At 31.7% G+C, this 26,357-nt stretch overlaps 3 protein-coding genes across 3 annotated transcripts; 2 read left to right on the top strand and 1 right to left on the bottom strand.

Annotated features, from left to right (window-relative positions):
• The first annotated feature begins 434 nt into the window (after nt 1–434).
• Nucleotides 435–18,454, top strand: LOC105359992 (DNA-binding protein D-ETS-6). The gene is made up of 4 exons (XM_011496763.1): nt 435–642; nt 4,180–4,434; nt 16,196–16,469; nt 18,157–18,454. Exons 1-4 carry the CDS (start codon nt 435–437, stop codon nt 18,422–18,424), a joined length of 1,005 nt encoding a protein of 334 aa, XP_011495065.1. The 3' UTR covers nt 18,425–18,454.
• A 4,386-nt stretch (nt 18,455–22,840) lies between these two features.
• On the top strand, nt 22,841–24,268 carry RpS12 (ribosomal protein S12). The gene is made up of 4 exons (XM_011496334.1): nt 22,841–22,987; nt 23,227–23,361; nt 23,611–23,815; nt 24,169–24,268. Exons 1-4 carry the CDS (start codon nt 22,971–22,973, stop codon nt 24,235–24,237), a joined length of 426 nt encoding a protein of 141 aa, XP_011494636.1. The 5' UTR covers nt 22,841–22,970; the 3' UTR covers nt 24,238–24,268.
• Nucleotides 24,269–24,430: 162 nt separating this feature from the next.
• Nucleotides 24,431–26,260, bottom strand: Zmynd10 (zinc finger MYND-type containing 10). Its single transcript, XM_011496762.1, has 8 exons — nt 26,132–26,260; nt 25,941–26,049; nt 25,592–25,869; nt 25,323–25,528; nt 25,082–25,251; nt 24,877–25,011; nt 24,564–24,803; nt 24,431–24,445 (listed from the first exon to the last, which is right to left on the bottom strand). Exons 1-8 carry the CDS (start codon nt 26,218–26,220, stop codon nt 24,431–24,433), a joined length of 1,242 nt encoding a protein of 413 aa, XP_011495064.1. The 5' UTR covers nt 26,221–26,260.
• Nucleotides 26,261–26,357: the final 97 nt, after the last annotated feature.

Below are 26,357 nucleotides of genomic sequence, written 5' to 3'. Positions count from 1 at the left end.
TGTCGAGTATCGCGATAATTCGATTTCACATTTTATAAAAAATAATCAGGCAGATGAATTGTTGTATTCGGTTTTAAAAGAAAATCTAATGAAAATCAATGGACTTAAATTATTGAAATCGAAGAATGACAGAATAATACTGTCTAAATGAAATTATTAATCCAGATCAATAATAAACAAATTATTTATTGTTATTTCAATCGACAAATATTAGAATTAGTTGGAACAAATCGCCTGTGTCCGGTTTTTCCTATGTTTCGGCGCGCGATTCAAGTTAAGCTATGTAAATACGAATGTTGTTAAACAAGGTGTCGAGCAATTCATCGCGATTAGCCATTGAAAGATCTCGTCTGTCAAGTAGAGCAGGACACAGCAGGTAGAAGCGACAGCACGTGTCCGGGTCCAGGTCGACTTCGTTCTCGGTCGTAAAGAAGATGCTGGACCTTGATGAGCTATTTCCCCCGCGGTTCGAGAGTCTGCTGAGGATCGCGGATGAGGCCCAGGGTCCCGCGAACGGTGCACCCAAGTGCGCCTCCCTCGAGGAGGATTCTGGTTCGGTGGGAACCGGAAGCGTATGCCACAATGGACAATCGAGGGACGAAGAGGACGTCGAGTGGCAAGAACCGGTTATGGTGCCGTCGGGTAAGTAAGTTTACACCGGGTGAATTTCCGCACCGACTGTAGCCTTGATAATCCTGGTACTCTAGAATTTCACTAGTTACCACTGTATCATTTAGCTACTGATAGTTTAATGGACAGTACCGACTTTAAGTACTTCGTGATGCGATGAAATGTTTTAAACCTGGTGCTTAGGCTCGTACAGGGGACTGGCGACTTATTATTCATGTTTCGTTTCACGGGATTAGGGGGATGGGTTGGCCTGCCGTTTCATTCTATTGTATGCGCACTTACCAACGATTACGTTAATTCGATGTACCTTTTGACTTGTCGAAAAGAAGGAATTAATCTGTTTTACCACACTACAAGTATAATCATGTATTTCTAAACATTCGTGCATAATAAAAAATATGCTGACGCTTTAAATAATTATTAAAGAGCGTGGTATGTGTTAAATTATTTTTTTTATTATATATGCATAATAAATTACAAAGAAAAAGGTGTTATATTATATAAAATTATACAAAATTAAAATTTTTATAATTAATGCACGGCTTTTGTTTCATTAGCTGTAACAATAATCATAAAGTAAAACTGAGATTTTCATGAAACATTGTAACTCGACTACCAAGAATTTGATGAATTTTAGTGACAATTTCATTTCGGCATATATAAACAGTGCAGACAAAATATCTTACTTAAAATATATCGAAAGTTCATCTTAATTCTTTCATGAGCAAATTAGAATTTTGTTCTAAAATGTGGAAAACGAATTCGGTAACCTTAACAATTATAAATTATATAGCCAAAACATTAGTTAATTGTCTTGTTCGGCATCATCTGTTTCATATAATAAATTAATATTAAATTTTTATCACATTTTTAGAGGAATTCTATTGAATCAAAGCACATAGTTATCCAGAATAATATTATAATACTAGATTTTATACTCAGTTATCCTCTACTCACGCATATTTAAGGTCGGTGGTGAGGTAATCCAATAAGACCTATTCCGTAGTTTTACCAGTTTAGAAACAGTTTTTAGCCGCATTCGTAACATTAAAAATGTTTGACTCTATTATTTCATTTCGAATATGAAGTTCTGCTGAGACTTAATGTCATAATTAATCAATTTACACTATGAGAAAAATCATAGCACAGCTATTTAGATCTTATTATTGGCGATTTAAATAATATAAATTATTCCTTAAACTGTGGAATGCAATATATTTATGTATATTATTTGATGTATTTTATAAAATATCTAAGCTATTTATATCGGTATTCAAGGTCAAGAGTTTTTACTTTAACACGAAGGTTCACAAAAGTCTATAAACAGACTGTGTAACAGACTATAAAGTTTAACATGCCGTTATAAATTTAAATATTTAACGTAACGGAAAATATGCTTCTCTCTTTAATAGAAATGTACTTTTTAGATATTATTTACATACATTTCAGAAACCAAAATATTGCTTATTTGATAAGAAAAGAGAAAATAATAATAATAACGAAAGCAAAGTTTTCATACATTATAACGAATTATATTCATTATCAATTGATAATAATGATATAACATAAATTTTATTATAAAATTTGTTTAATAATTTTATTATTAGTTTCATTTATTTATTTATTTATTAATTTTTTTAATTATACATTAATCATAATAATTCAATCTATATTTTAGTATTATTCAATTATATATACATTCAATTATATTTAAATTATTAACGTCATTTAACCGTTTAAACGATTAAAGTTGTAATTAGTCGAAACTCTTCTTAGCAGCAAATATATTATTTTATGTATGCAGTAAATTCTTTATCAATATAGAATTTCTTTGCTGATCACAAATATTATTATATTTGACATTTTTAATAATAGTTTTTTTTTTTTTTTTAAATATTATTCTACTCAAATTGTATATGAATGAAATATTGTTTTTTCACATATTACGTTTGAAAATATGTCTTCTAATACATAACTTTATATCATGATTATGTAAGAGTGAAGATAATAAAATTATGTAAGAATAATGATTTCTTTTTCTTTTGTATATTTATAAACTGTATATTAAAGCACAACATTTTAAATGTTTATGTAAAAGATTTAAATTGCTTACAATTTTGTATGTTTAAAGTAATTCGCGAATATCATGTATAACTCGTTTACCAGGGTCTCAGCCTTAAAAGGTTAATGATCTACTGACTAAGCAAGTCTCCATAAAATTTTCTGTTTTTAAGTAATTTCTTAAGTGATGTCAAAAAATTTCTCTATATTATTTGTTATTTTATGAAAATGATTTAAAAAGTTTTGTATTAACCTACATGTTTTAATGACATTTAGTATTCATATATTTACCACGACTATAACAATAACAATAACAATAATTGTAATCATAATAATACGAATAATAATAACATCAATAATTACAATAATAATAAATATGTTTTTAGTAATAAATTAATTTCTTATCATTTTTATTCACGAAGTTAAACAAAATTTTAACAATATTATAATTTAATGTACAAAATTTAGAATTGCACCAGTTGCATTAATATTACGTGTGACAGAAAATTTTTTTAAAGAAATTAAGAAAAGTATATAAAAACATACGTATTAAATAATTAAGATTCTAGCATAATTTTGATTAGTCTGCATTGTTTACAACAATAAAATACAAAAGAAATAATTAACCATAGTTGGTATTGTTGTAATATTTTTTTAATTACTCCAAGAAAGTATATTAATTATTATGCAATAAAGTGCTTTAAAGGACTATTCTATTATATTAAAATGCCATATCCGCTTATTTTTATATAACCGCAACAGCACAATTAGAAAACGAGTAATCAAATTGCCTTTCAAAACTCTACTGTATCCATCCTGTTTATCAACATTTTCATATTATTGACAATTTGGTTAATTAATGTAGTCACTTATGGAAAAAATACGCGAAAATGTCATCTCATAAAAACTAGAGTCATTTTATGAAAACACATGTGTAAAGTAAGTCAATTTGTTATATTTTACATTAAAAATAATTAAAATGTAAATCCATGCAATGTGCTGTCTTTTAAAAACTTAAAATTTTCCACTCTATGCTTTTATCATTACTTTACCAATTATGAGAAGAAATGCATAAATGGAAAGTTAGTCTATGTTTTTTCCCTAATAAATAAACATGCATTTGACAAACTCCATTGAAAATCGTCGATCGAGCATCTACAATCAATTTATAACAAATTTATATTCAAATAATTTGCAACGCCTGAACACCTGAACTTTCAATAAAATGCTACACGAGCAAAAGAGCGTTAACGGAAGATGAGCTCCGCGTAAATACGAAGTATCAGAGGAGCGGAGCCGCTTGTTAACGAGTAATGCCGCCGAAGTTTTCGGTATTCGTCGTTGGTTCTTAACTCCTCGAATTCCCGGCGTCGGAAAAACGCGGAACTCGAACGCACCTGAGCGAGACACAATCCGGGTATCCCGATCGTCGGGATGCGTACTCGTTCGTAACAACTAACGCCAGCCGCACCCTCGACCACTGCGCAGATCCCTCCGAGTGGAACGCGAGTCACATCGCCTCCTGGCTTTCCTGGTGCGCGAGGGCTTTCTCCCTGGAGCCGGCCCCCGACCCCTTCGCCTTGGCCCCGAGCACCGGCCGGGAGATGCTGTGCTGGAGTCTGGCCCAGTGGCAGGAGCGCGCTCCCGGCTCCGGGCGCGTCCTCGCCAGGCACCTTGGATACCTGAGATTGCAGGCCAGTGGCATTAGTACCGAGGCTCTTCTCCAAGAGGAAAAATGCACCGGTGAGTTATACATTAGTATCATTCTATTCAGCTCCCCCACATATCCCATTCATCCCACACCTCCACTCTTCCATACATTATCCATCTGTCTATCCCTTTTTATGATACCGGAGATGCTATGTTCTACCATAAGCGCTCCTTTTGTATTTATCATGTTGTTGGGCTCTGGCTTTAGCGTCGATTCATATGCGATGCGATGAGTTAAGAAACTTTTTTTCTAAGAGACGAGACGAAAGCTCGGCTTTCCCTTAGGACCGCTCGCGTATCATCGATTAACTCGTCATGGAAATTATAAACCTGCATTGCCTAGGATTTATTCATTACTCTGGCATTACGAGCCTGCATGCAATTTTCATTATAAAAAGATGACAGGATCCCTTAAGTTTTATGCATTCATTGCATCAATTAAGTCAATACAGACGGTATTATAAATTATAATTCAATGCCTTTTATTCTATGACAATTCTGAATGAATGTTTTACTGCATCGTAGACTTTTATATTAAACTATTAATAAAAATATATTGTTCAATCTTTAGATATTATAGGAAAACTAGAATGAAATAAAACTAACTTCAATTGAAGCTATTGAATATTAGTAGGAAATAATTGCTTAAATAATGCGAAATAAATCACATTGTATTAAAATATATATTGATGTTGAATATTTTGATGATTTTAATAAGAAAATACATAATATAAGAAAAGTAACTTAACCTACATATTATCTCAATTTCGCATACGAATAATAAGTAATTGTATATCTTATTTTCGAATTCCTTCAAAATCATTTAAATGACTTGTGAAAGTATTTTATTCAAACCATTTTTTATGGATATATCGAACGTATATTATATTTATAACCACGAGATAATGTCATATTTAAATCTAATTTTACGTGATTAAATATAATTGCTGTATAAACAGTTATACTTGTTTTTTTTTGTTGCTCGACACAGAAAAATTTAATCATACATCATGATATATGTAATTACAAAGTGGCTAGTAAAAAACGTCGTATGGAGCTTTAGAATAATTATTATGAAATACTTTTACGACTTAATAAAATAGTAAAAACGACTTGAATGAATCACGTATGAATATTAAATTAATCGAATGCCATATAAGTGCAAAAGTACCTTTTTCCATTAAATGACGTTCGTTACGATCAAGAAAAGTAAATTCTATGAATTCATAATCTATAGTGACGATCGATCATATATCTTAGATATTTTAAAATGGTAATTAAAATCTAAAATATTTCAATATTATTCGACGATTTTAATATATCTTAAATATTTTCTTGTATTCTTATTAATAAATTTTAAATTTGATCAAATTTATCTACACAAATAAGTATAAAAAATTTAATAGACAAGACACTAATGCTCAATTATTATTAAATAAATATTAAATTCTCTTAGATTTTGTATATGCTCGATATTTACATATTGTTTATTATGAAATGATGATAAAAATTCTAATGAGCGACATTCTGCTACATAAAAATTTTTATTTAAAATTGATAAATTTGATATACTCGTCTTATTATTATTATTATTATTATTATTATTATTATTATTATTATTACTATATAGTAGTCGATCGACTTTATTTCGGAAAATTTCAGTTGCATCTATATTAAATTTAAAAACCAGATATTTTCCATTCCTCATTTCCCTTTCCCCTTTTATTTATGCTCATACGCTAGAAAAAATACCGAAATAGCAAATATTGGTTATCGTGTACGTAGATTTCTATATACAATATCGAGATATTTTATACATTTTTATGAAAGATAGATGGTGGTAAAGACTTTTTAACTTTTATTACCTAATGAAATCTCGAAACTAATGAAATTTTACGTTACTCTTGTATTTTCATACAAAGTAATTTGATTATATTTTTATCGATGTCAGATTTTTACGACCACATGGAAATGTGAGTAAAATTTCATTATAAATTTATTCAATATATAAAGTCAATGTCAATACGTCATGAATTTCATATCATTATTTAATCGTAAATTTAAATTTATATACTTACGATTTTACCACTCAAATCTATTATCATACCCACCAAATTGTAATTATAAATATCATTAACACATATGCCACTTATAATATACGATTAACAATATATAATGAAAAATGATTAAAATATTGGTAGGATAATGTTTATAATTGTTTAATAAAAGAAACAATTAAAAACACAAATAATACATATTCAGTATAATTAAAAATGTTAATTGAATATCTTCTATTTGTATTAAATGTTTAAATTTCTTATAAGTTCAATACATTTATCTAGTCACATTGAATATAATATTGAAAAAATACTACATAAAATAATTTATCATTTATCACAAAGTCTTCTACTCGTCTAAAAAAAGTTGTTACAAAAAAAGAAAGAAAAAATATTTAACGAATAATCGACCTCTGATAAATTAAATAAATTCAGCAAGCTGATGTCACTGATCATCTCGAATGCATTTAACCAGCATTTTAAACGAGGTACGGAATAATTTGTCCACAGTTACGATTTTCAGTTTGGCAAATGCACCTTCTTCGTCGAATAAAGCCCGAATAACGGAACGCCAAGGCATTCGATAAAAAATAAGTTGAAGAAAAAAGTTCGCACGCTCGCGACATCGAGACGCCGGGACTCCGATAATTTTACCGTCGACCATCAGAAAGCATAAAGCCGCGTTAGCGAGTGTAACGATGCACGGAAAAGTTCGCAAGGTCCCCCAGCGCGATAACTCGATAATCCGCCGGTCAGTCCGTTATCCTAGCGGCAACGGAAGCGACGTAATCGGCCGCTGACGCAGGAGGCGAACTGTAGTTAACATGCCGAGCGAATTCGGTAGATGCACATCTGCCGGGCCAAGCTCTTTCAGTCGCGCTTGCGGAGCTTCGAGCCGCACCTGCAAGCCCGCGACAATCCCCGTCTCATAAATATTCTTCGGACGGCCGATCGCTTCTCTCACGGGCTTGGGCCAGGGACTGCCTCCCGTCCAGGTAAAGCGCCACGCGACTTTCGGGGTGCCGGTACCTATGATTTCGAGCGGACGAGGATGCGTGTGTGCGTGCGAGTATGGAGGGGTTAGTAAAGAGGACCATTAGGTGATGGAGGAGGAGGAGGGGGGCTAACCGTACCCTCGGGGCTGGACCTCCGCTCGGGTGGATTTAAGGACTCGCACGCGCGCGGCTCGCTAGCCACTCGCCGATGCCCATTATCGATAAATCCGCACCCACCGCCCGATAATGGCTGTGGCGTCGATAGATGCCGAAGGGAGATTAATTTAGAGTCTTAAGTCTAAGCGATTACCACCCTCACCACAGCTCCCCCCCTCCCCTCCCATCACCCCCCCTCCCCCTCCCCCATTCTTACCCGTCGCACACACACCAACTCAATCATTCGATCTCTTACTTTTATTCCCTTGGATTTATCCACTTTTTTTCTCCTTTCTGACTTTTTACGGCATTGTTTCTTCAATACTCGCACTTCGGTTGTAATGTAAGACCCCGCCGCTACATACCTAAATAAATACCTACCAGTTTCTAGGATTTCAAGCTTCTTTTCACACCAACTACATTTATCCGCATATACGCATATTTATAAATAAATTGATAACTTTTTTAATATTATTGTCTATGATATGGTGCTTTTTACGTTATTCATAGATTATAACGCCTTCATTTATTTATCTAATGATAAAGATTTCACTTTCATAGGATGAGTAATATTAAGAAATAAACGAAACATTATATTACAGCACTATATAAATTACTAATTTAACTAATTATTATTCAATTGAACTTGATTACAATGCATTTAAGATTGCAAATGGGATTACAAGAGTCATTGTAATTCATAAATATTCTTTTCATTTCTGCTTAGTAATTGTGTATTATGATATTATAAGGCCAAAAAATATTATAGATATTCTCGAAAATATTGGTTGAAATTGATATTTTATAATTGTGCCTCTCGACATTAAAATTGAAATTTAATTGCCAATGTATGTTTTATTTTTATTTTTATTTCTCTAATAATAGTATTTAAATGAAATAAATATGAGTATATTAAATACATGATTATTGTATGAAATATAAAATGTATGCTATTGAATATCATTTAGTACTTACATACTTGACAATTGGTAATTATAACAACATTACAATAAGAATGTTCGAATAAATTTTGCTTCCTTAGTCGACTCATCCTTTATAAATAAAATCATCTTCGTATATCTTATATATCGTATAATCATAAAATGAGACTGACTTTCTTGCATTTGATCATTTGTATATGCATAATTACAGTATAAGAATTCCTTTTTATGTACATACAGTTACATACAGTGACATTTGGAACATGTTATTTTTATCATATGTCTCTTTTACTTTAACTTAGACCTGTAATGTTTATATATATATATATATATATATATATATATATATATATGAATAATATACGATATGGTTGTAATATAATTTCATAAGCTCGAAACGTATTTATACAAATAATATACTATTTTAATTATAATATATGCATCCAATATATATATATATATAAGCATTGTAAAATGTTGGTATTAGTGAAAGTCAAGAGAAAATAATATTTATGCAAATATTCATAAATAACAATAGAGTAATAAAAGAGTCCGCGACAACGATTAAAAAAAAAAAAAAAAAAAAAAAAAAAAAAAAAAAAAAAAAAAAAAAAAAAGGAAAAAACGAAAAAAAAAAGAGCAATATTCACTTATATCGTTATCGCTCGAATCCTGGATAAAAGAGTAATCCAAGACTTCCTATGTAATACTTCACAGGCTTTTTCACCAAGCTATTAGAATTTCAAATTTATTGCGTTTCATAAGTTGAATATATAGTACTTTGATTTCATTATTCTTTCGTTCGTCTTTTTCATATTATTTTTCACAATATTTTGAAAATGTTTCGAGTATTTATGTACCGATTAAATATATAAAACAATTCTGTTATGTTTATGTAACGGCTTTATTTATACAAATTTAAATTTACGTAGAAAAGCAAAATTTTGCTTAATTTAAAAATTTTCCTTTTACATATTTATTTCTCAAATTTCAATTTATAATACTTTGTTAATTATATCTCTTATTTATTATAATAAAATATTATAATTATTGTTGGTTAAAAGATTAATACTACGTTGATACATACATACATATATATATATATATATATATATATATATATATATATATATATATGCGACGATATGCTTGAGACGCTTCAATAAAGTTAATTATTCGGTGCGAATTTCACACAAATAACGTATTAGTACAGCTTGAGGGACACCCGTTACTAAATATCACGAAATCCATAGGACTTGACCGAATCCCAGTAGCCACACATAATAGACAGAAGCTCGACGTATAAAAGAAAAAGAAAAAAAATACGATCATACTCGTACAGCTCAAGTCGTTTTTCAGCCGTAAAAAGTGCAATTTCCCACACAGCAGGTCAAGCCAGACGTACCCAAGACAGAATTAATGGGGTCCTCGATTCGCGAAAAGGGTCTGCCCTTTCCGAACCTTCGTAAGGTCTGACGCTCGCGGTGGGCCCGTATTTCCGGAAAATCTAGAGCGACGGATATCGGCTCAAGACGATGGGAGAGACCGAGGGTTTACGAGCCGAGCTCTGCGAAAGCTTTCTTGCCATTAGATAAACGACGATGAACCTTCAATTGTCCAAACATTCACATATACGTTACTTCTTGTTTTATTCCAGGCCACGTCTTACGTAGAGTCACTTTAAATCTGACAATTCCAATCCAGTCGTATTTAAGAATAGACGGATAACTGGATTTGCCTGGTTTTGATCGCCTATGGATGAAACATTTGTGCCCTTAGCCTGGCACGTGGATAAGTAGCAGTTTTTCTAGAAAATATCGCGCACAACTAACGCATTAATCGAAGCGAATTATTTGATTCGCGAATAAAAAGGTCTGGCGAGCCTTGCATGAAAAGTTTTCGCGCGAGCTAGCTAACGCAAGGAGGAAAAGCAGCGACAAATTAATCGCCATTGACGCTAACCAGCCCTCGCGAACAAAAGAACGGCAAAATGACAGGTTCGGCGCAGAAGATGATTAATTTATGGCTGGAGTGGGAGCGACGCGTCTGCTCACGAAAAACTTAATTGAATTACAATATCGGTAATAAGGGTTAGAATAATGCAACATCGCCGGTGGTCGGTCGCAGGCTTGGGCTCGGGAACGCGTATAAAAAGGAGGCGTGCAGGGCCAAGGTACAATGAGGAATAGAGGCGCGGGCAAAAGGGTGTCAGGGGCGAGGGAGGCCAGCCGCTTGGCAGGTTAAGCCCCACGGAGATATATGGTGGGGCCGTTTGAATAAGAGCGTATGCCCGGGCTATGGCAGCAACGGTGGTGGTAGTCTCGACGGCCCCCCTCCCGCCCTACTCGCGCTCTATATCGCCCGTCTCCCCCCACCCCATACCACCCTCCACACCGCGCGACCACCGCTACCGCTGCCACCGCTGCCACCACTGCCACCGCTGCCACCGCTGCCATCGCTGCCGCCGCCGCCGTCGACGCAGCTATACGTCCCTCGGCACCCCTACCCGCCGCCCCCCCCCCCCCCCCCCCCCGGGCCCCCCCCCCCCCCAGCCCCATCCACTACCACTACCACTACATCTCAACTCGCCAACCCCTTTCGCCAACCCCACCCCCATGACCGCCCAATCGTAGCCCCCGCCCCCCCCCCCCCCCCCCCCCAACTCCCCCCTACCACGGTCCGTTTATTAAGCGAATCAGCGTTATCGCGCGGCACGAGGAGAGTCCTCCTCATGAATAACGCATCGAGAGCCTCGCCCTTGTTGCTGCTCACGGGGCCAAAGCTCCCGCACCACGGGGCGCCGATATATTGTTTTCCTGATGAGACAGAGCACCCTCCTGCGTTCCGCCAAGAGCATCGCGGACGTGTCTGGATTAACCTCCGGAGAATCGGCGTCGCTATCCCGATAAGTCCCTTACGTGCGCTACGACGACGTCCAAGCCGATAATCGCGCACTCGCCACTCGCCACTTGCCGCGAAAGGGCTGCCCGTCAATTCTCGGCCCAGGATCTCGTCTCTCCATGTCCCTGTGAGATGGGCACCGAGATCTTCTCCTAGACTCGTCGAGTCGCCTAATCGCTCGATCGTCCCAAGCTAATTCTCGAGTGACTGCATCATTAGAAGAAAATGAATTTCCTTAATGTCGCTTATCCGAACGACTTTTTTCTCGACGCTTTATTCATAGTAGTACGATTGGATAAGTAAATAATCATTTCATCGTATGAAAGCATAATAAAATTGAATATTCTCTCATCAATCTATTTGTTAATGAGCGATAAATATTTAGTATTATTATTGCCATAACTATTTCATTACAATATATATATATATATATATATATATATATATATATATATATAAATCTTTTATTTCTATTTTAATGAAAAGCATTATTGACTAAAATAATGCGATAGATGAAAAATTGTGCCATAACGTTATTTATTATATCATAATTCGTTCTGTGCATTGCAGTGGCACATTTTGAAAACAAAAGCAATTTTGAATTGGACGGATGTCGAGATAAAATGCCTAAAACTACGATTCTGTTTAATAAATGACGTTGATTCAAAGACAATGATCGGCTCTCAATAATCGAATAGTTTGCCATTAACAAATTGTCACAAGAGTCTGCCACGTAAGCATTATGTCTAAACTATAAAGACGACAACATGATAACGCAAGTTATAAAGGGGCATAATGCTTTGCGTGAAAATCATCGAGCTCCGAGTTGGGAACGCATAAATAGCTGTAAAGTAAATTTGAAGGAGCGAGCAATTATTTATTGGGCAGTGTGCGCGCAGAGAACGGAAGGCCAGTTGCGCAAAAAACGTCGTGTGTGAAAAAAGACGAGAGGGAAAGAAAGCAGGTCCCCGTCGAGGGGTTGAAGAATGGGGCGCCGGGCTGATGATGAGGAGGTGGGGGGTACGCCGGGGTGGACGATAAGGTCTGAAATCACTCGGCGGGGGTAAAGGTCGCTCAGTTACGTTCCGTCCACCAACAGGCTCCAAGCGTATCACACCTCTTAGCCTCGCGCGCACATCTTCGGGCTCGATAAACGGCGACAGCTGACGTGTACTTTCATTATCGACATCCGCTGCACCTTTTTATTTTCCGATTTCCCGCGAACTCTTTTAAGCCTTTCCGGCCGCGACGTTACTTAACTACGTTAAATAACCCATGTTTACTTTGCTTTTGGCACTGTTATTTTGGTTTTTCTTCAGTCGGCCACTCCGGATTTACTAGTGCGCGATTTAATATCATTCGAACGAATTAGCAATTTCGTCACGTTCGGTTAATCTTACTTCTTACTTTCTATAACGAATCGTTAACGCGTTGTAAATTCAATGCTAACAATCGCATATTACGACTAAATTAAGTCTTTCTATTAACAGTATTCAAATATTTTCTATTTAATGCCTTATCTTACAATCGATTATACAATCGACAAGACATAGTTTTGCCTTAAAATAATAGTATATTCATAAATAAAATCATCATCGACAAAAAAGAGGCAAAAAAAAAAAGCAAAACAAAAAATTATATACCTCTGTTTGTGTGTGTGTTTGTGTGCGTGTGTGCGTGTGTGTGTGTGGCGTGTGTAGCGTGTGAGTGTGAGTGCGAGTGTTTATGCGCGTGTACTTATGTATATATAATAATAATCATAAAATACGATAATTTGAATAAATTATATATTTTTAAGATATATGTAAAAAGATAAGTAGTAGAATTACAAGGTCATAATTATTTTATTGCAAATTTCAGTAATTACGAAAATCGTTTAGCCAAACTACAGCGTCTTTATTGACTGCTAATATTAAAGAAATTCAGCAATATGACATTTTATATAAGAATCAAAGCAGCAATAAATCGATAACACGAATAATTACAGAAATGTAAATAGGATTGATGCACTGTGAAAAGTTAACTAATATGCACCACGTACTATCGACTTTCGCCTTTCGACAAAAGGAAGGACGAGTCCTTCGAGCCTTTAAGTGATGTGGAGAATTCAGACTCATCCGTTGCATCTTCAACAGGACACGCGGCTACATCCGACAGCAGCAGCTATTCTTTATAACGGTAGACTAACAATCAAACATTGATCATATTAAATTAAACATAATTTCTAGTAATAATAATAATAATAATAATAATAATAGTAATAATAATACAGTGAAATCAATTAATTATGCAAATGATTGTTTATTCTGCGCATCATTTGTATCGGTAAATTGATGATGAAAATTCCAAAATTTACGCCAAGTGTGTAATTATAAAGCCTTCCGGTTCTTGAAAAATGATAACATTTTTCATTCCGATGAGTTTAAAGAGTGATTAACGGAAATAAGTATTATTTCCATTAATTTAATATACTCATAGACAAATTCACGTGGATCAATTGTACATCGAGAAATGAAAGACAATGCGCTGCTTTTGGTTAGTACGTGTAAATTCATATGATTTATTTATTGTTAATTGAAATTTTTTATTCTCGAGTCGTTTAAAGTTATATCTAATCTATTCATTAAAAATTAATTATACAATGGCATGGAAATTAGTGTCCAGATAATAATCGATTAAGATTCATTCTTTTCGGATATAATTACAATGCTCCCTTAAAGTAAATTCAATAATAAAATACAAAATAATAATAGTAATATACACTTGCAAGGATGACTAAACAAAATCTATTTGTTAATTGATTAGTACTTGTTTTATTAGTTTGTGTAACTACAATTTGCAAGAATAACATTAACAGTTATAGTTCTGTACTTAGAAGGCATCATTATCGCCAATTCCTAACATTTGACTATATTATAAGTAACAGTATTTTCGTAAATTTTCTGAAATTTACATATAGCGCGATGTAGCTATTATATATGATGTAAAAAATTTTCGATTTTAAATTTTATAAAAGTCGGTCGTAACTAATTTTATTTTATTATGAAAATATTCGAGGAACTATATACACGTTTATCTATTTTTCAATTTCTTACCCAAAAATTTCTTTTATTTATTTTCATGGAAAAGACATGTATACTAGTATCTTCTTATTATTTAATTATGTAACCTATTAAAAGTATTTATTCGTTTAGCATTTTTTTTTTTTTTTTTTTTTTTTTTTTTTTTTTTTTTTGGACAATTAGTATTAACATAAAAAATTAATTTGTAATTAACATCGATGCTTTTTCTCTTCGTTAAAACCATTATTTTGACTTACTGTCATTTTTATTTACTCTCAATGCAATTAGATATTACTTTAATGTAACTAACGAATTATATTGATATTTTGTGAAAGAATATCGTAGATTGGAACTAATTAATACAGATACGTTTGAATAATTTAATATAATTATAATAATTGCATTCAATTTAATCTGAAAATTTACGTTGATGGTAAATTTTATTTACAATTTTCAATTTACAAGAAAATATTGTTAAAAGAGAAAAAATCAATTGAACTGTAAATATATAGAATGGTTAATTGTTTAATTATAGGTATTATAAAGTTGGACCAGTAGCTGCTATTTTGATTAAAATGAAAATCGTGATAAGAGTTGAAATGCTATTTATATTGTAGAATTATTGCATCAACGCAGTATAATTATATTTGAAAATTCTAGAAAAAAATATATAATATACTGCAAGAATACATATTTTTTGTATCTGACTTCATTGCTTATGTCGATTACTTGTCGATTACGTGATTAAAAAAATCAGCATACATAATAATTATTTAAATAGGTTAGCATAAATTATGAAATCATTTAATTATGAAGAAATTAATTCGAAAAAATCTTATCAACATTTATCGTATAAGTGTAAGTGTATAACAATGTTTAGGATTTCTTTATCGGCGTTAAAGGCATTTAAGACAGTGCTGTCATGAACTTATTTTAATTCAAGATACATCTGGAATTAAAAAACATCAGTATAAATCGAAGGACATTTATTTGAGTCACTTAAGTATCACTATACTTTTTGTCCGATAAAGTACGATAATATAGCAATAGAATGGGGCATCGTTTCGAAAAAAATATTTTTTATTTTTAGCATATTTAATACGAGGAATGCGTGGAATGCGCAAAAATTGTCATTCACATAAATGCCTCAAGTTTTTGACTTTTTACTTCCTTTATCTTTACAAAAGAATATTCATAAAGCAGCAAATCAGCAGAAAGATATCCAAATAATTGAAATAATATAGCTATAAATGGGCATGGATATAAAGATTTGAATGCCGGAATTTGGCAGAGATCGACAGACAATGTAATATTTCGTTTATAATCAGCGCACTTTCAACGCAATATTCACGTAAGCCTACTTTAATCGGTGTCACTGAAAAATAAGATAACTGAAATCGCATAACTGAGCGCTAAGGTTACTACTATAATAGAGGAGATAGAGGCCGCGTTTCTCTAGCAGGAGAGGAGCGAGCTCGAGCTTTTTGAAAATTGTCCTGTTTAATGGGGCTCCCGCGCCCGTCGTCGCATGACTCTGCGGATGACGTAGGCCCAGTGAGGACCTTGGCAGGAAAAGAGCGTTTTGAGAAAGAAAAAAGGGGGACGGCCGATAGGCGCGCACGCACACGCGCGAAATGAGTGGCTAGTGATAGGGTCCGTATCCCCGCTCTCTTGGCTTTCAGAGAGGTTCGGCCTCCTGCAGCGCACGTGCTCCCTGATTGGCGCGGCGGGCGGCGTCAGCGGCGGACCGTCGGGGGCGCCGCTCGGGGGCGGCCAGGTCCAGCTCTGGCAGTTCCTCTTGGAGCTACTCGCCGATTCGTCCAACGCGACGTGCATCGCGTGGGAGGGCGCCAACGGCGAGTTTAAGCTCACGGACCCAGACGAGGTGGCGCGCCGATGGGGCGAGAGGAAGTCCAAGCCCAACATGAACTACGACAAGCTATCGCGCGCCCTCAGGTAAGCCCCCACCAACACCCACCAACCCCCATCCGACCGATTGCCTTTACCAATTCGCTTTACCCTCTCGATTGACCTTTACTCGGTACCTCCAATCCCCTTTATCCCACTTCCCTTCTTGCCCTCCCATTTTATCTACCCGACAAGCATGAAGTATTAAGCCCTAACAGCGACTCGCCTTTATTTATTTCTTGACGCCAAACAGCCACTCCTGCGATTATTCCCACTTTCCAATAAGTCATTGAATACCCGTCATTCAATAATCGCTCCATACCTTGTTAAAAAAAAAAAAAGAAAAAAATACTGGATGTCTTTTATCAGCCTTTTATCATCGCTTGTCCTTATTTCCGTGTGCGAGCTCTTTGGAGTTCATTTTCATTTTACAAATGCACGTATAATTTATAATTATTGAATGTTTCGTTATTCACCAACGAGAAGAACAACTTACATAACTTTCTACTTTCAACTACTTTTTTGCCTTTTCTTTCTTTCCTTCCTTCCTTCCTCTCCCCCCCCCCTCCGTCCCACCTCTATAACTATCACTATCTCTAATGTTTTTCCCGACAATGAAAATCCTTTAGTAACAATTAATTAGAATTTTCCTACATAATTAAATTGAAAAAACTTCATTATATACATCCAATGCTTCGTTTGGCAATAATAAACGCCAATAACGACAAAGTTGAACGTTGTTTGATTATTTCTATATTAGACTCAATACCTTTGAATCTGATTAAAAAGCAACTTGAAATTAAAGACGCTCCATTATAAAACGAAATTTTTGGTATTTCGCAAATCATTTGATTTAATATCGAATATATTATACCTATGTTGAATTCACTTACGACTTTCAATTTTATTTTACGATTGGTCACTTTTCCCTTCGTTTTTTAACGGACAAATATTACTCGTGTAGTACTTAAAGAGAAAAATTGTTACAATGACCGATAAGTACGATGGAAATAATTGTTCGTTGTAACTTGATATTAACCACTAGAATTATGTAGATTATGTAGATTACGAAAATTCTGCGTGAAAAATGTCAATTTGCGTTTAATAACATTAGCGTTACGCATTGAAATAACTATAATCGACAACAAAATTGTCAAATCATTTAAACATTATTACAATATGCGAAAAGCATTGTTAATTTTTATAATAATCGACCATTGATTAATTCAATACGTTTCTAATAATTGACATTTCGCTAATGTTGAAACAAGTTACGTATGAATTTTGCAGTTAATTATTTCCTTTTCTTCATTTGTGCACATTTACCTCCTTAAAACTGTAGGAGCCTGAAAGTTTGACTTTATTTTTATATTCCAAATCTTTCATATTGATATACTACGATAACAATGCAAAAGATAGCTTCTTCCACACCGTTGACTCGTTGAATATAACATTATATTGATTTATTTGAGCAAGATATGCAATTCTTATATATTAATTGATATGAACAATTACGCCGGGAAACAAGCACAAATACACTGTTACTCTCTACGTATCAACCAAGTATGAAATTTAGCTTCAAAAGAATTCGCTACCTGCTTTTATCTACAATGTCGACCCTTACCTTCGACTGTAAGACAGCCACGCATAATATATATTTGCACATGAAATATAGTAGAGGTCGGACCTCCGCATGTTGGCAGCTCGTGCATTGATCAGTGCTCGTGACCGGCAGGTACTACTACGACAAGAACATCATGACGAAGGTGCACGGCAAGCGTTACGCCTACAAGTTCGACTTCCACGGGCTGATGATGGCCTGTCAGGCGCAGGCAGGGGTCGGCCACGAGGCCGCTACTCCAGGTTACCACACGCATCAACATCACCATCAACACCATCATCTGTACGGGTCCGCCGTGTCCACGACCGCGCACCAAGGACAGCCGCCTCCGCCGCCCCCACCTCACTACTGTTGGCCGTACCGATATTCGGCGCCGACCTAGTCCCGGCCGCAAATGGAGCATGTCGATGGAGATCCGGAATCGCCGTCCCAAGGTCCCAAGGTCTCGCAGCCGCGGCTTCAACTCGCTTTGACGACAGTTGATCGATCGTGGTTCCCCGACCCTAAGAGACATTCGCGACATTTGTAATGACCGCGAGCTTTTCATTTCCTTTTGCAAAGGCGATCAATGAACTCTTTCATAAGTCTGTGATAAATCACTTGCTTTATTACCTGATCTTATCATATTGTGTGTGCGTTTGAATGTTTTCCTTTTGTCTCCGTGTTTCTTTCTTTACGTGCTTATTTTCTTCTCTTTTTTTTTTACTTTTGGTTTTGTCCTTTTTTTTCGTTTTTTTTTTCTTCTTTTATGTAGAAATCTACCTATACGTTCGTAACGAGATAAATATTAATGTATGCCAAGCACCATTATCGATCATGATTTCATGATCATGATCGACAATGAATTTATTGTTTCGAATTGTAATTGAAATACTTTTGTCGGCATTAAGGCTTCTTACTCTTTTCTTTTACTGTACATTAAATTGCAACTTACGTAGTAACCCTTCATACTTTCTCACAATATATAAGCTTGATCTTTCATTCCAATGTGATTACGTAGAAAAAAAGTCTCTTGGTAATGAACTTCAAAAGCTTATGTAATAATACGATCGAATAAAATAACATTGAAAAATATAAAAGCATTGGTAAAGTGGATAAATGATCAATTACAGGCTATGAATTGAAAATCAATATACAATTATTATATTTTTCGTTTATTCTTCATTCCCGTCGATCAAAGTACCTCTTTTACAGGTATCGATATATCAAAAGAGCTATTTCTGAATTACATTCAATCAATTATTTAGTTATATTATTATTATGTCATATCGTTTTAATTTTCCATTAAAATAATTATTCTTCATTTCTATATAATTTTAGATATTTTTTCCCCTTATAACATCAATTGTTAAGAAAGATTTATTTTTTAAAAACTATTATTCAATCACACTTCAAAATAAGTCATTCATTTATAAAACAATAAATTATGGAATTTAAGAGACTTTTAATACTGGTTGCATATTGAACTTGATTAAGCTTAAATCTTTATTACTTGACTTCAAATGAACTACTAAAATTAATAATTAATTTTCTATGGCTTAGATCTTTATGTTGAATTTTATTTATAATAAATTCCATATGCTCTTATAAAATAGAGATATACTTCGATAAAAAATTAATAATGTATAAGAATTTTTTTGAAATATTTTAATACGACATTCAGGAAACGAGACATTCCAGTAAAATTATTTCCAGAATAACTGAATAAACTATTTACAATGAATAAACTATTTACAACAAATCAACTATTTACAATAATATTAATATTGGATAATCGCAACAACAATAAACAACAAAATCACGTAACAGTAGATTAATAGTATTAAATTGATTTATAGTTTATCATTCATTGCTTGAAATAAATAATTTGCTTAATGAAGTATATTTATGATTATGATTTCATTATACAATTTAGATGTACTTATAATTAAATACAAATTCATTCCATATGTATGTGTAATTTAAGATGTAACATTTATTTTTAATAACACATTTTATTATTAATACATAGTTACACATATTATTGATAGACATTGTTGATATGGAAAACATAAAAATATTACTTGTGATACTTTATATCTTAGCTTTTGAAACATTGTATTCGTAATACATTATGTATTTCTTCGTTTAGGGTATATTAAAAAAAAAAAAAAAAAAAAAAAATAATGAAAAAAAAACAAAAATTTACTTATCAAAATACTATGTGTTACTATTTAAAAATGAATTAAGCAATAAATATATTGAAAAGCATTTTATATGCAAATTAGCAAACATAGAATAACATAAAATTTTATTTTCAATCATAAATATAAATATTATTTATAATATTAAAAAATTTGCTCTTAATAATACCTAACAATTATAATATTAAAACTTAATTAAAATTACAATAAATGTGTTTTTATATATTATTTTTAACGTCTGCTATTTCGATTTTAAATAAAAATTTTTATTTGAATTTTTCTTCATAGCTGAATAAATATAACAAATAATAAAGATTTTACATATTTTTAAACTGTAAAATATTTTCTCTGTCTCTTAATTATATGCATATGTATATATATGCGTATCAGATCTAGTCTGAATTTGCATAAATTCTATGTGTGTCTATATATATATATATATATATATATATATATATATATATATGTATATGTATATATATATATATGTATATGTATATATAAATCGACACAAATACGAATACTAAAATAGATCTACATGGAACTAAAATAGATTTTATTTATAAACTTCAGTTATTTTATATACAGATATCATTTCAATAAATGTTGACATTGTACTGTTAAGAATATTAACGCGTTGATTCATAAATTTATTCTTTGCTAGTCAAATCGAATATTTATTTGCAAATTTCATACTATTTAATTTGTAATATGTTGCTCTTATTACAGTTTTTTTCAGTAAAACGATGATTTGATAGAATAAAGTAAAATTATGATACAACTTAGGACGTGGAAAAATACATAAAAAATTATCGATGAACGATGAAAATGGCAATGATTAAGTACCTAATAATTCTCGTACAGACTGTACTTTTAACATTAAATATTAAAATGATTTTAAGACTTCGTTTATAATGAAAGAGTAAAACTGCTTTTGTAAATTTATTTAATAGTTTTTATAATATAAAAGGAACTATTACATATAATCTAGTAAATTACACATACAGTTGTTATAAACAAAATAAAAGTGTCTTAATGTAACATTCTAATTACTTGGTTAAGTTAAAATTGTAAATACCATATAATTTTTTAATAGTTTTCGTCATTTTGTTAAAATATATAAGAATAATTATAATTTTGATTCAATTAGATATATTTATATGATTTGTTAAGACAAAATCTTTAAATTTAGTATTAAAAAATATATATTCACAAGTATAAAAAATATATATGGTAATTCAGAATATTGATATATGTTGAAATTGTTGTATAAAAAAAAAATTTCAAGCCACAAGTATCTTTTGCAAATGAATGAATATATAATATGTGTATTTTTTAAATGATTTAAGAGATTTATATAATACATTTTGTAATCGTATGAAATATAAAAAAGAAGCGAAATCGTGGTTATAAAAATTATATAAAAAGATTAAATCTCGTATGAATCGAATACTATACAAATATATCTGTAATTATATATATATATATATATATATATATATATTTTTTTTTTTTAACTATCAATTAAGTATTTAGAAATTTTTCTTAATTCACATAGAAGTTTTTCCTAAAATATTGAGGAAACACCCAATGTAAATAGAAAATTAAAATAAATACTTCATTCTCGTCTTATTTTAATGAATAAAATAATAATGTGTTATTTTTTAAAGAAATATACTTACCAATGAAATGTAATTGTATATTTAATTATACCTTTGTATTTGACAATAACTTTAAATTGTGTTAGAATTTTTTTTGTAATTTACAATTGTCTTTTTATATTGTAAATAGTGTATAATGCCGGTGAATAATTATATATAAATAGAATCTCGAATACTGGAAATAGTTGTACTTATAAAAAATGATGAAAGCTTTGCATCATTTTGCAAAAAATGAAATATTAACTTACAATTAGAAGAATTGGAAAGCAGCGTACAATTTATCGAATAACGTAAGGTGTGTAAGGGCGTTTGTATTTATAGAATAAAATATTCGCAAAACAAGTTGTCAATAAGTTTCTTAAATGTGTTTTTCTTCCATATCCTTATAATTATTTTAATGTCATTTTTGTACAAATACAAAATTTAAGTTTTATTACATGACTTATTTTAAAAATTTTTATAGAATTTTAGAAATCATTAAAAATCTTACTGATTTATAGAGAATTCTTGTTTTTTTTCCTTTCTTTTTTCATTAAGGTAATTAATAAGCTAATTATTAAAATGCTGAATTTCCAATTTTTTTTGTGGAATTCATTAATTAATTTTACATGATTATGTCAGTCATTTAGCATTACGACTCTAAATAAAATGAAAGGTGTATATTGAAGTTGTAATATACATTATTATAATTTCAAGCGCACGTATGAAAAGTTCAGATAAATTCGCCAATTGTCAACGAATTATATTTATTTGAAATGGGTCGGTAAAAAGAAGCCACACTGCCCTTTCATAAAACTTTCATAAATGGAATAATTTTATGAAATTTTATGTAGATGGCGCAGTAAGCAAGTTGTGTTTTTCCGTTCTAAAATATTCATTATGGTAGCGGCATAAAAGCGTGGCCATTTCTCTTTCCTGATTGAGAAAAGGTAAAGGACGCGTGTCATGTGTTGTGTTTATAGAAATCGACTATTAACATGGACATCTTTATAATAATTATATAAGAAATCCATGAGATTAATCCATGAATATTTAAAATCTAATATTATTTATTTATTTTTAGGCATAAAAGCTTTTGACAAGTATGTCTGACGTGGAAACGTAAGTAACTTGGACGTAGTTTTTATTTATTTTTTTAAATGTTAAATCATGAGTATCGTATGTTTTTTATTGGTCAAAATATTTAAAATATATTACTTCTTGCTTAAATTAATTTAAGAATTTTTGTGGTTATAAATACTGCTACTCGTTATTGCTATAACCTATAATTACAAATTGGCGCAATTGTAAAAAAGTCCCGGTAGATAATTGGTTTAATATTTGTATTTTTTTATTTTCAGAGACGATGTGCCCTCTGCGATGATGGCAGGAGGGCAAATGGACGTGCATACGGCACTTCAAGACGTTTTAAAGAATGCCACAATTCACGATGGAGTTGTACATGGTCTTCACGAAGCAGCAAAGGTTCTTGACAAGTAAGTAGATTTTTTTTTTGGATTAGTGTTAAGTTTTAATGGGACTTGATAATCGATGTAATAATACAAGACTTAATATTAATTGCTTATTTTTAATTTATCAAATGATGATAACTAGGCTCCCTCTTCTTAGACGAACCCAAATTTTAAAAATATGCTGATGCAAGCCTTTCTGATTATATTGTATTTACATAATTAATATTTATCGTTTATTCTATACATTTATTAACAAAAAATTGTATATTCTAGGAGACAAGCTATGTTGTGCATTTTAGCAGAAAATTGCGACGAACCTATGTATAAAAAACTTGTTCAAGCGCTATGCAATGAACATCAGATTCCCTTAATTAAAGTGGATAATAATAAGAAGTTAGGCGAATGGGCCGGTCTGTGTAAAATTGATAATGCTGGCAAAGCCAGGAAAGTTGTTGGCTGCTCTTGTGTAGTTATTAAGGTAAACATTATCTTCTGTATTTATCAAATAAAATTTATTATTTGATCTTGTTATTTAAAAAATTGCACATCTTTAAATTCAAACTTCCATTCTAATCTTTAATGTAAATTATACGAACCATTATTATCACTGATTTTATAATTATTATAATATAGGATTTTTAAATTATCAACAACTTCATTAATTTTTGGTAAACATTATTATTTCGATTATAACTCAAATTCCTCTTTACCTGTTGAAACTTAAAAGATTATGCTGAAATAAGCTATACCAATAATTTAAGATAATGTATCGGGATTTGTTCGATTAAAATAAATAATACGACTTATCAAACATAAATATTTTTATTTCAGGACTTTGGAGAAGAGACTCCAGCTAAGGATGTTCTTATGGAATATTTGAAACAAAGTTCTGTACACTAGGTATCTTTTAATAAAATTTATTCAAAAGAAACTACAAGTTATTTTATTTATTTTATTAAGATAAATTTACTTTTATGGGAAATCTAAGGCTTAAAATATCGAAGCGTTGCTGATATTTTATTAATCACTTTCATTACATTTTTCTTTTGCTTTTAAAATTTGTTCACAAATGATTTTATGATTTGTCCAATCTTTAACTTGGCATTCTCTAAAATAAAATTTTTAATTATTGTATTTAATTAAGTATTCTTAATTCTTGTATTATATAAAATCGTATTTTTAATAAACAATTGTTTAATTTAATTTTCAAAATTAATTAAGATTACAATGTACCTTCCACAATACCAAGATTCTTTGCATCTTGAACATCGATGCTTTGCAACTTTCTTGCATCGCTGACACTTTTTAGTATCTATGATATCAAGTTTATCAAAATCATAGGCGTCGCTTAAAATTTGTGCCATACTTTTAATATGTTCTATATCTTTTGAAAATAAAGTTTTAGCGTGATGTTCTGCTAATCTCTTCCATCTTTTATCGTGTTTTTCTTTAATTGAATTGCTTATCTAAAAATTGCAATACAATAAAGTTGGTTTTATAATAAGTTTCTTGATAAAATTTTATATTAATTATTACTTCTGGAATCATTTCAACATTTATTGGTCGCTGCTTATTTGGGGTTTGCGAAGTTATGTTTAAATAGCTTAGCCATCTTCGAAGTTCTATCAATGGAGCTATTTGGTCAAGAACATGCTCTTGGATATATTTCTGCAACTGAAGTGAAATTATTCATGAAAATTATGAAATTCCTATTCTTTTGATGTTATACAAATGTTCAATATACTTTTAATAATTGAGACATTCGAACTTCCGTAATATCGTAATACGGTGCACATTTTGGATTGAGTAAAAGTTCTCTGAGACCAAACCATACTTGGCCCTCAAAATTACAAATCTTATCCATATTTTCGTCTTCTAATTTTTCCCATTTTCCATTGTAAATCATTATTTCGCCTGCGTATGTACATTTATTTATTTCTATTACATTAAGTTTGTATAATTATAGTTTTAAAGATACTTATTACCTTTATCGTTACGTTTTTTCCATGGCTGCAATTCAATTAATTGAGAAAATAAATAAGGGACATCGTTTATGCTCAACATTCGTGATAGCGCGCAAAGAGGTAAATTATCAGCAAATTCAGCTAAATAGCGTATGATAGAGATACACCTCATACCAATATCAAATTCTATTTTTGATTTTGTATCCATCAAGTCATCCAGACACGTACTAAAGACAATTAATTATTAATAATTTTTGTAAGCTCCAATTTCAAATTGTAAATTTATTTACCTGTTATCAGTGGATGCTTTTGATTTATCCGAATACAAAAGCATTGTTAGATAATTCACAGCATAGTCTATTAAATCAATTATATAGTCGCTTATAGTTTCTGCACTATCAGAGTAATACAAGACATTTTCAAGCAGCGAAACTGATATTCCTTCATGATAAAATACACTAAATACAAAAAAAGTATTTGTTGGCTCTCCGTATAATTCAATCATTAATGGAAAAACTTTCGTTTTCCATATCATTATTTGAATAGCTTCATAAACTAAAATGGGAATCTAAAATTATGAATATTGTAATTTGTGATCAATGAATAAAATTAATAAGTACATGTGGGATTGTTACTAACTTTTTTAAATGTAATAAACCACTCTTTCACGCTTTCTTCTTGTAAACCACTTATTTCAAATATACTTTGTTGGTTTAAAAGCATCAATTTCTTATGATATTCAAACCATCTACAGAATAAACATACACTGACATAATTTTATTTTTGAAATAATTTAAGTTGTTTTAACGCGCAAATATTTTTATATTCACCCTTTTGACCCAATATTTTCGAGATTTGAAGCTTGTAAATTCTCTATGAAAGCTTCAACTTCCCAAGATGATAATATATTTTCTGCCATATTTAAATAAAGCTTAATTGATTATGGTTAAATGATAAAATGTTACCATGTATCCACCATTTGTAAACAAATTTTATGGTTCAATAACAACGCGCGCATTAGACGAGGAAGAAAAAATTGTGGGTTGTTAATAAATA

This window comes from Ceratosolen solmsi, unplaced genomic scaffold (genome assembly GCF_000503995.2).
Source record: "Ceratosolen solmsi marchali unplaced genomic scaffold, CerSol_1.0 scaffold29, whole genome shotgun sequence".
Taxonomy (NCBI): domain Eukaryota; kingdom Metazoa; phylum Arthropoda; class Insecta; order Hymenoptera; family Agaonidae; genus Ceratosolen; species Ceratosolen solmsi.
The sequence above is the reverse complement of the archived record's forward strand: the minus strand, read 5'-3'. Positions and strand labels throughout refer to the sequence as shown.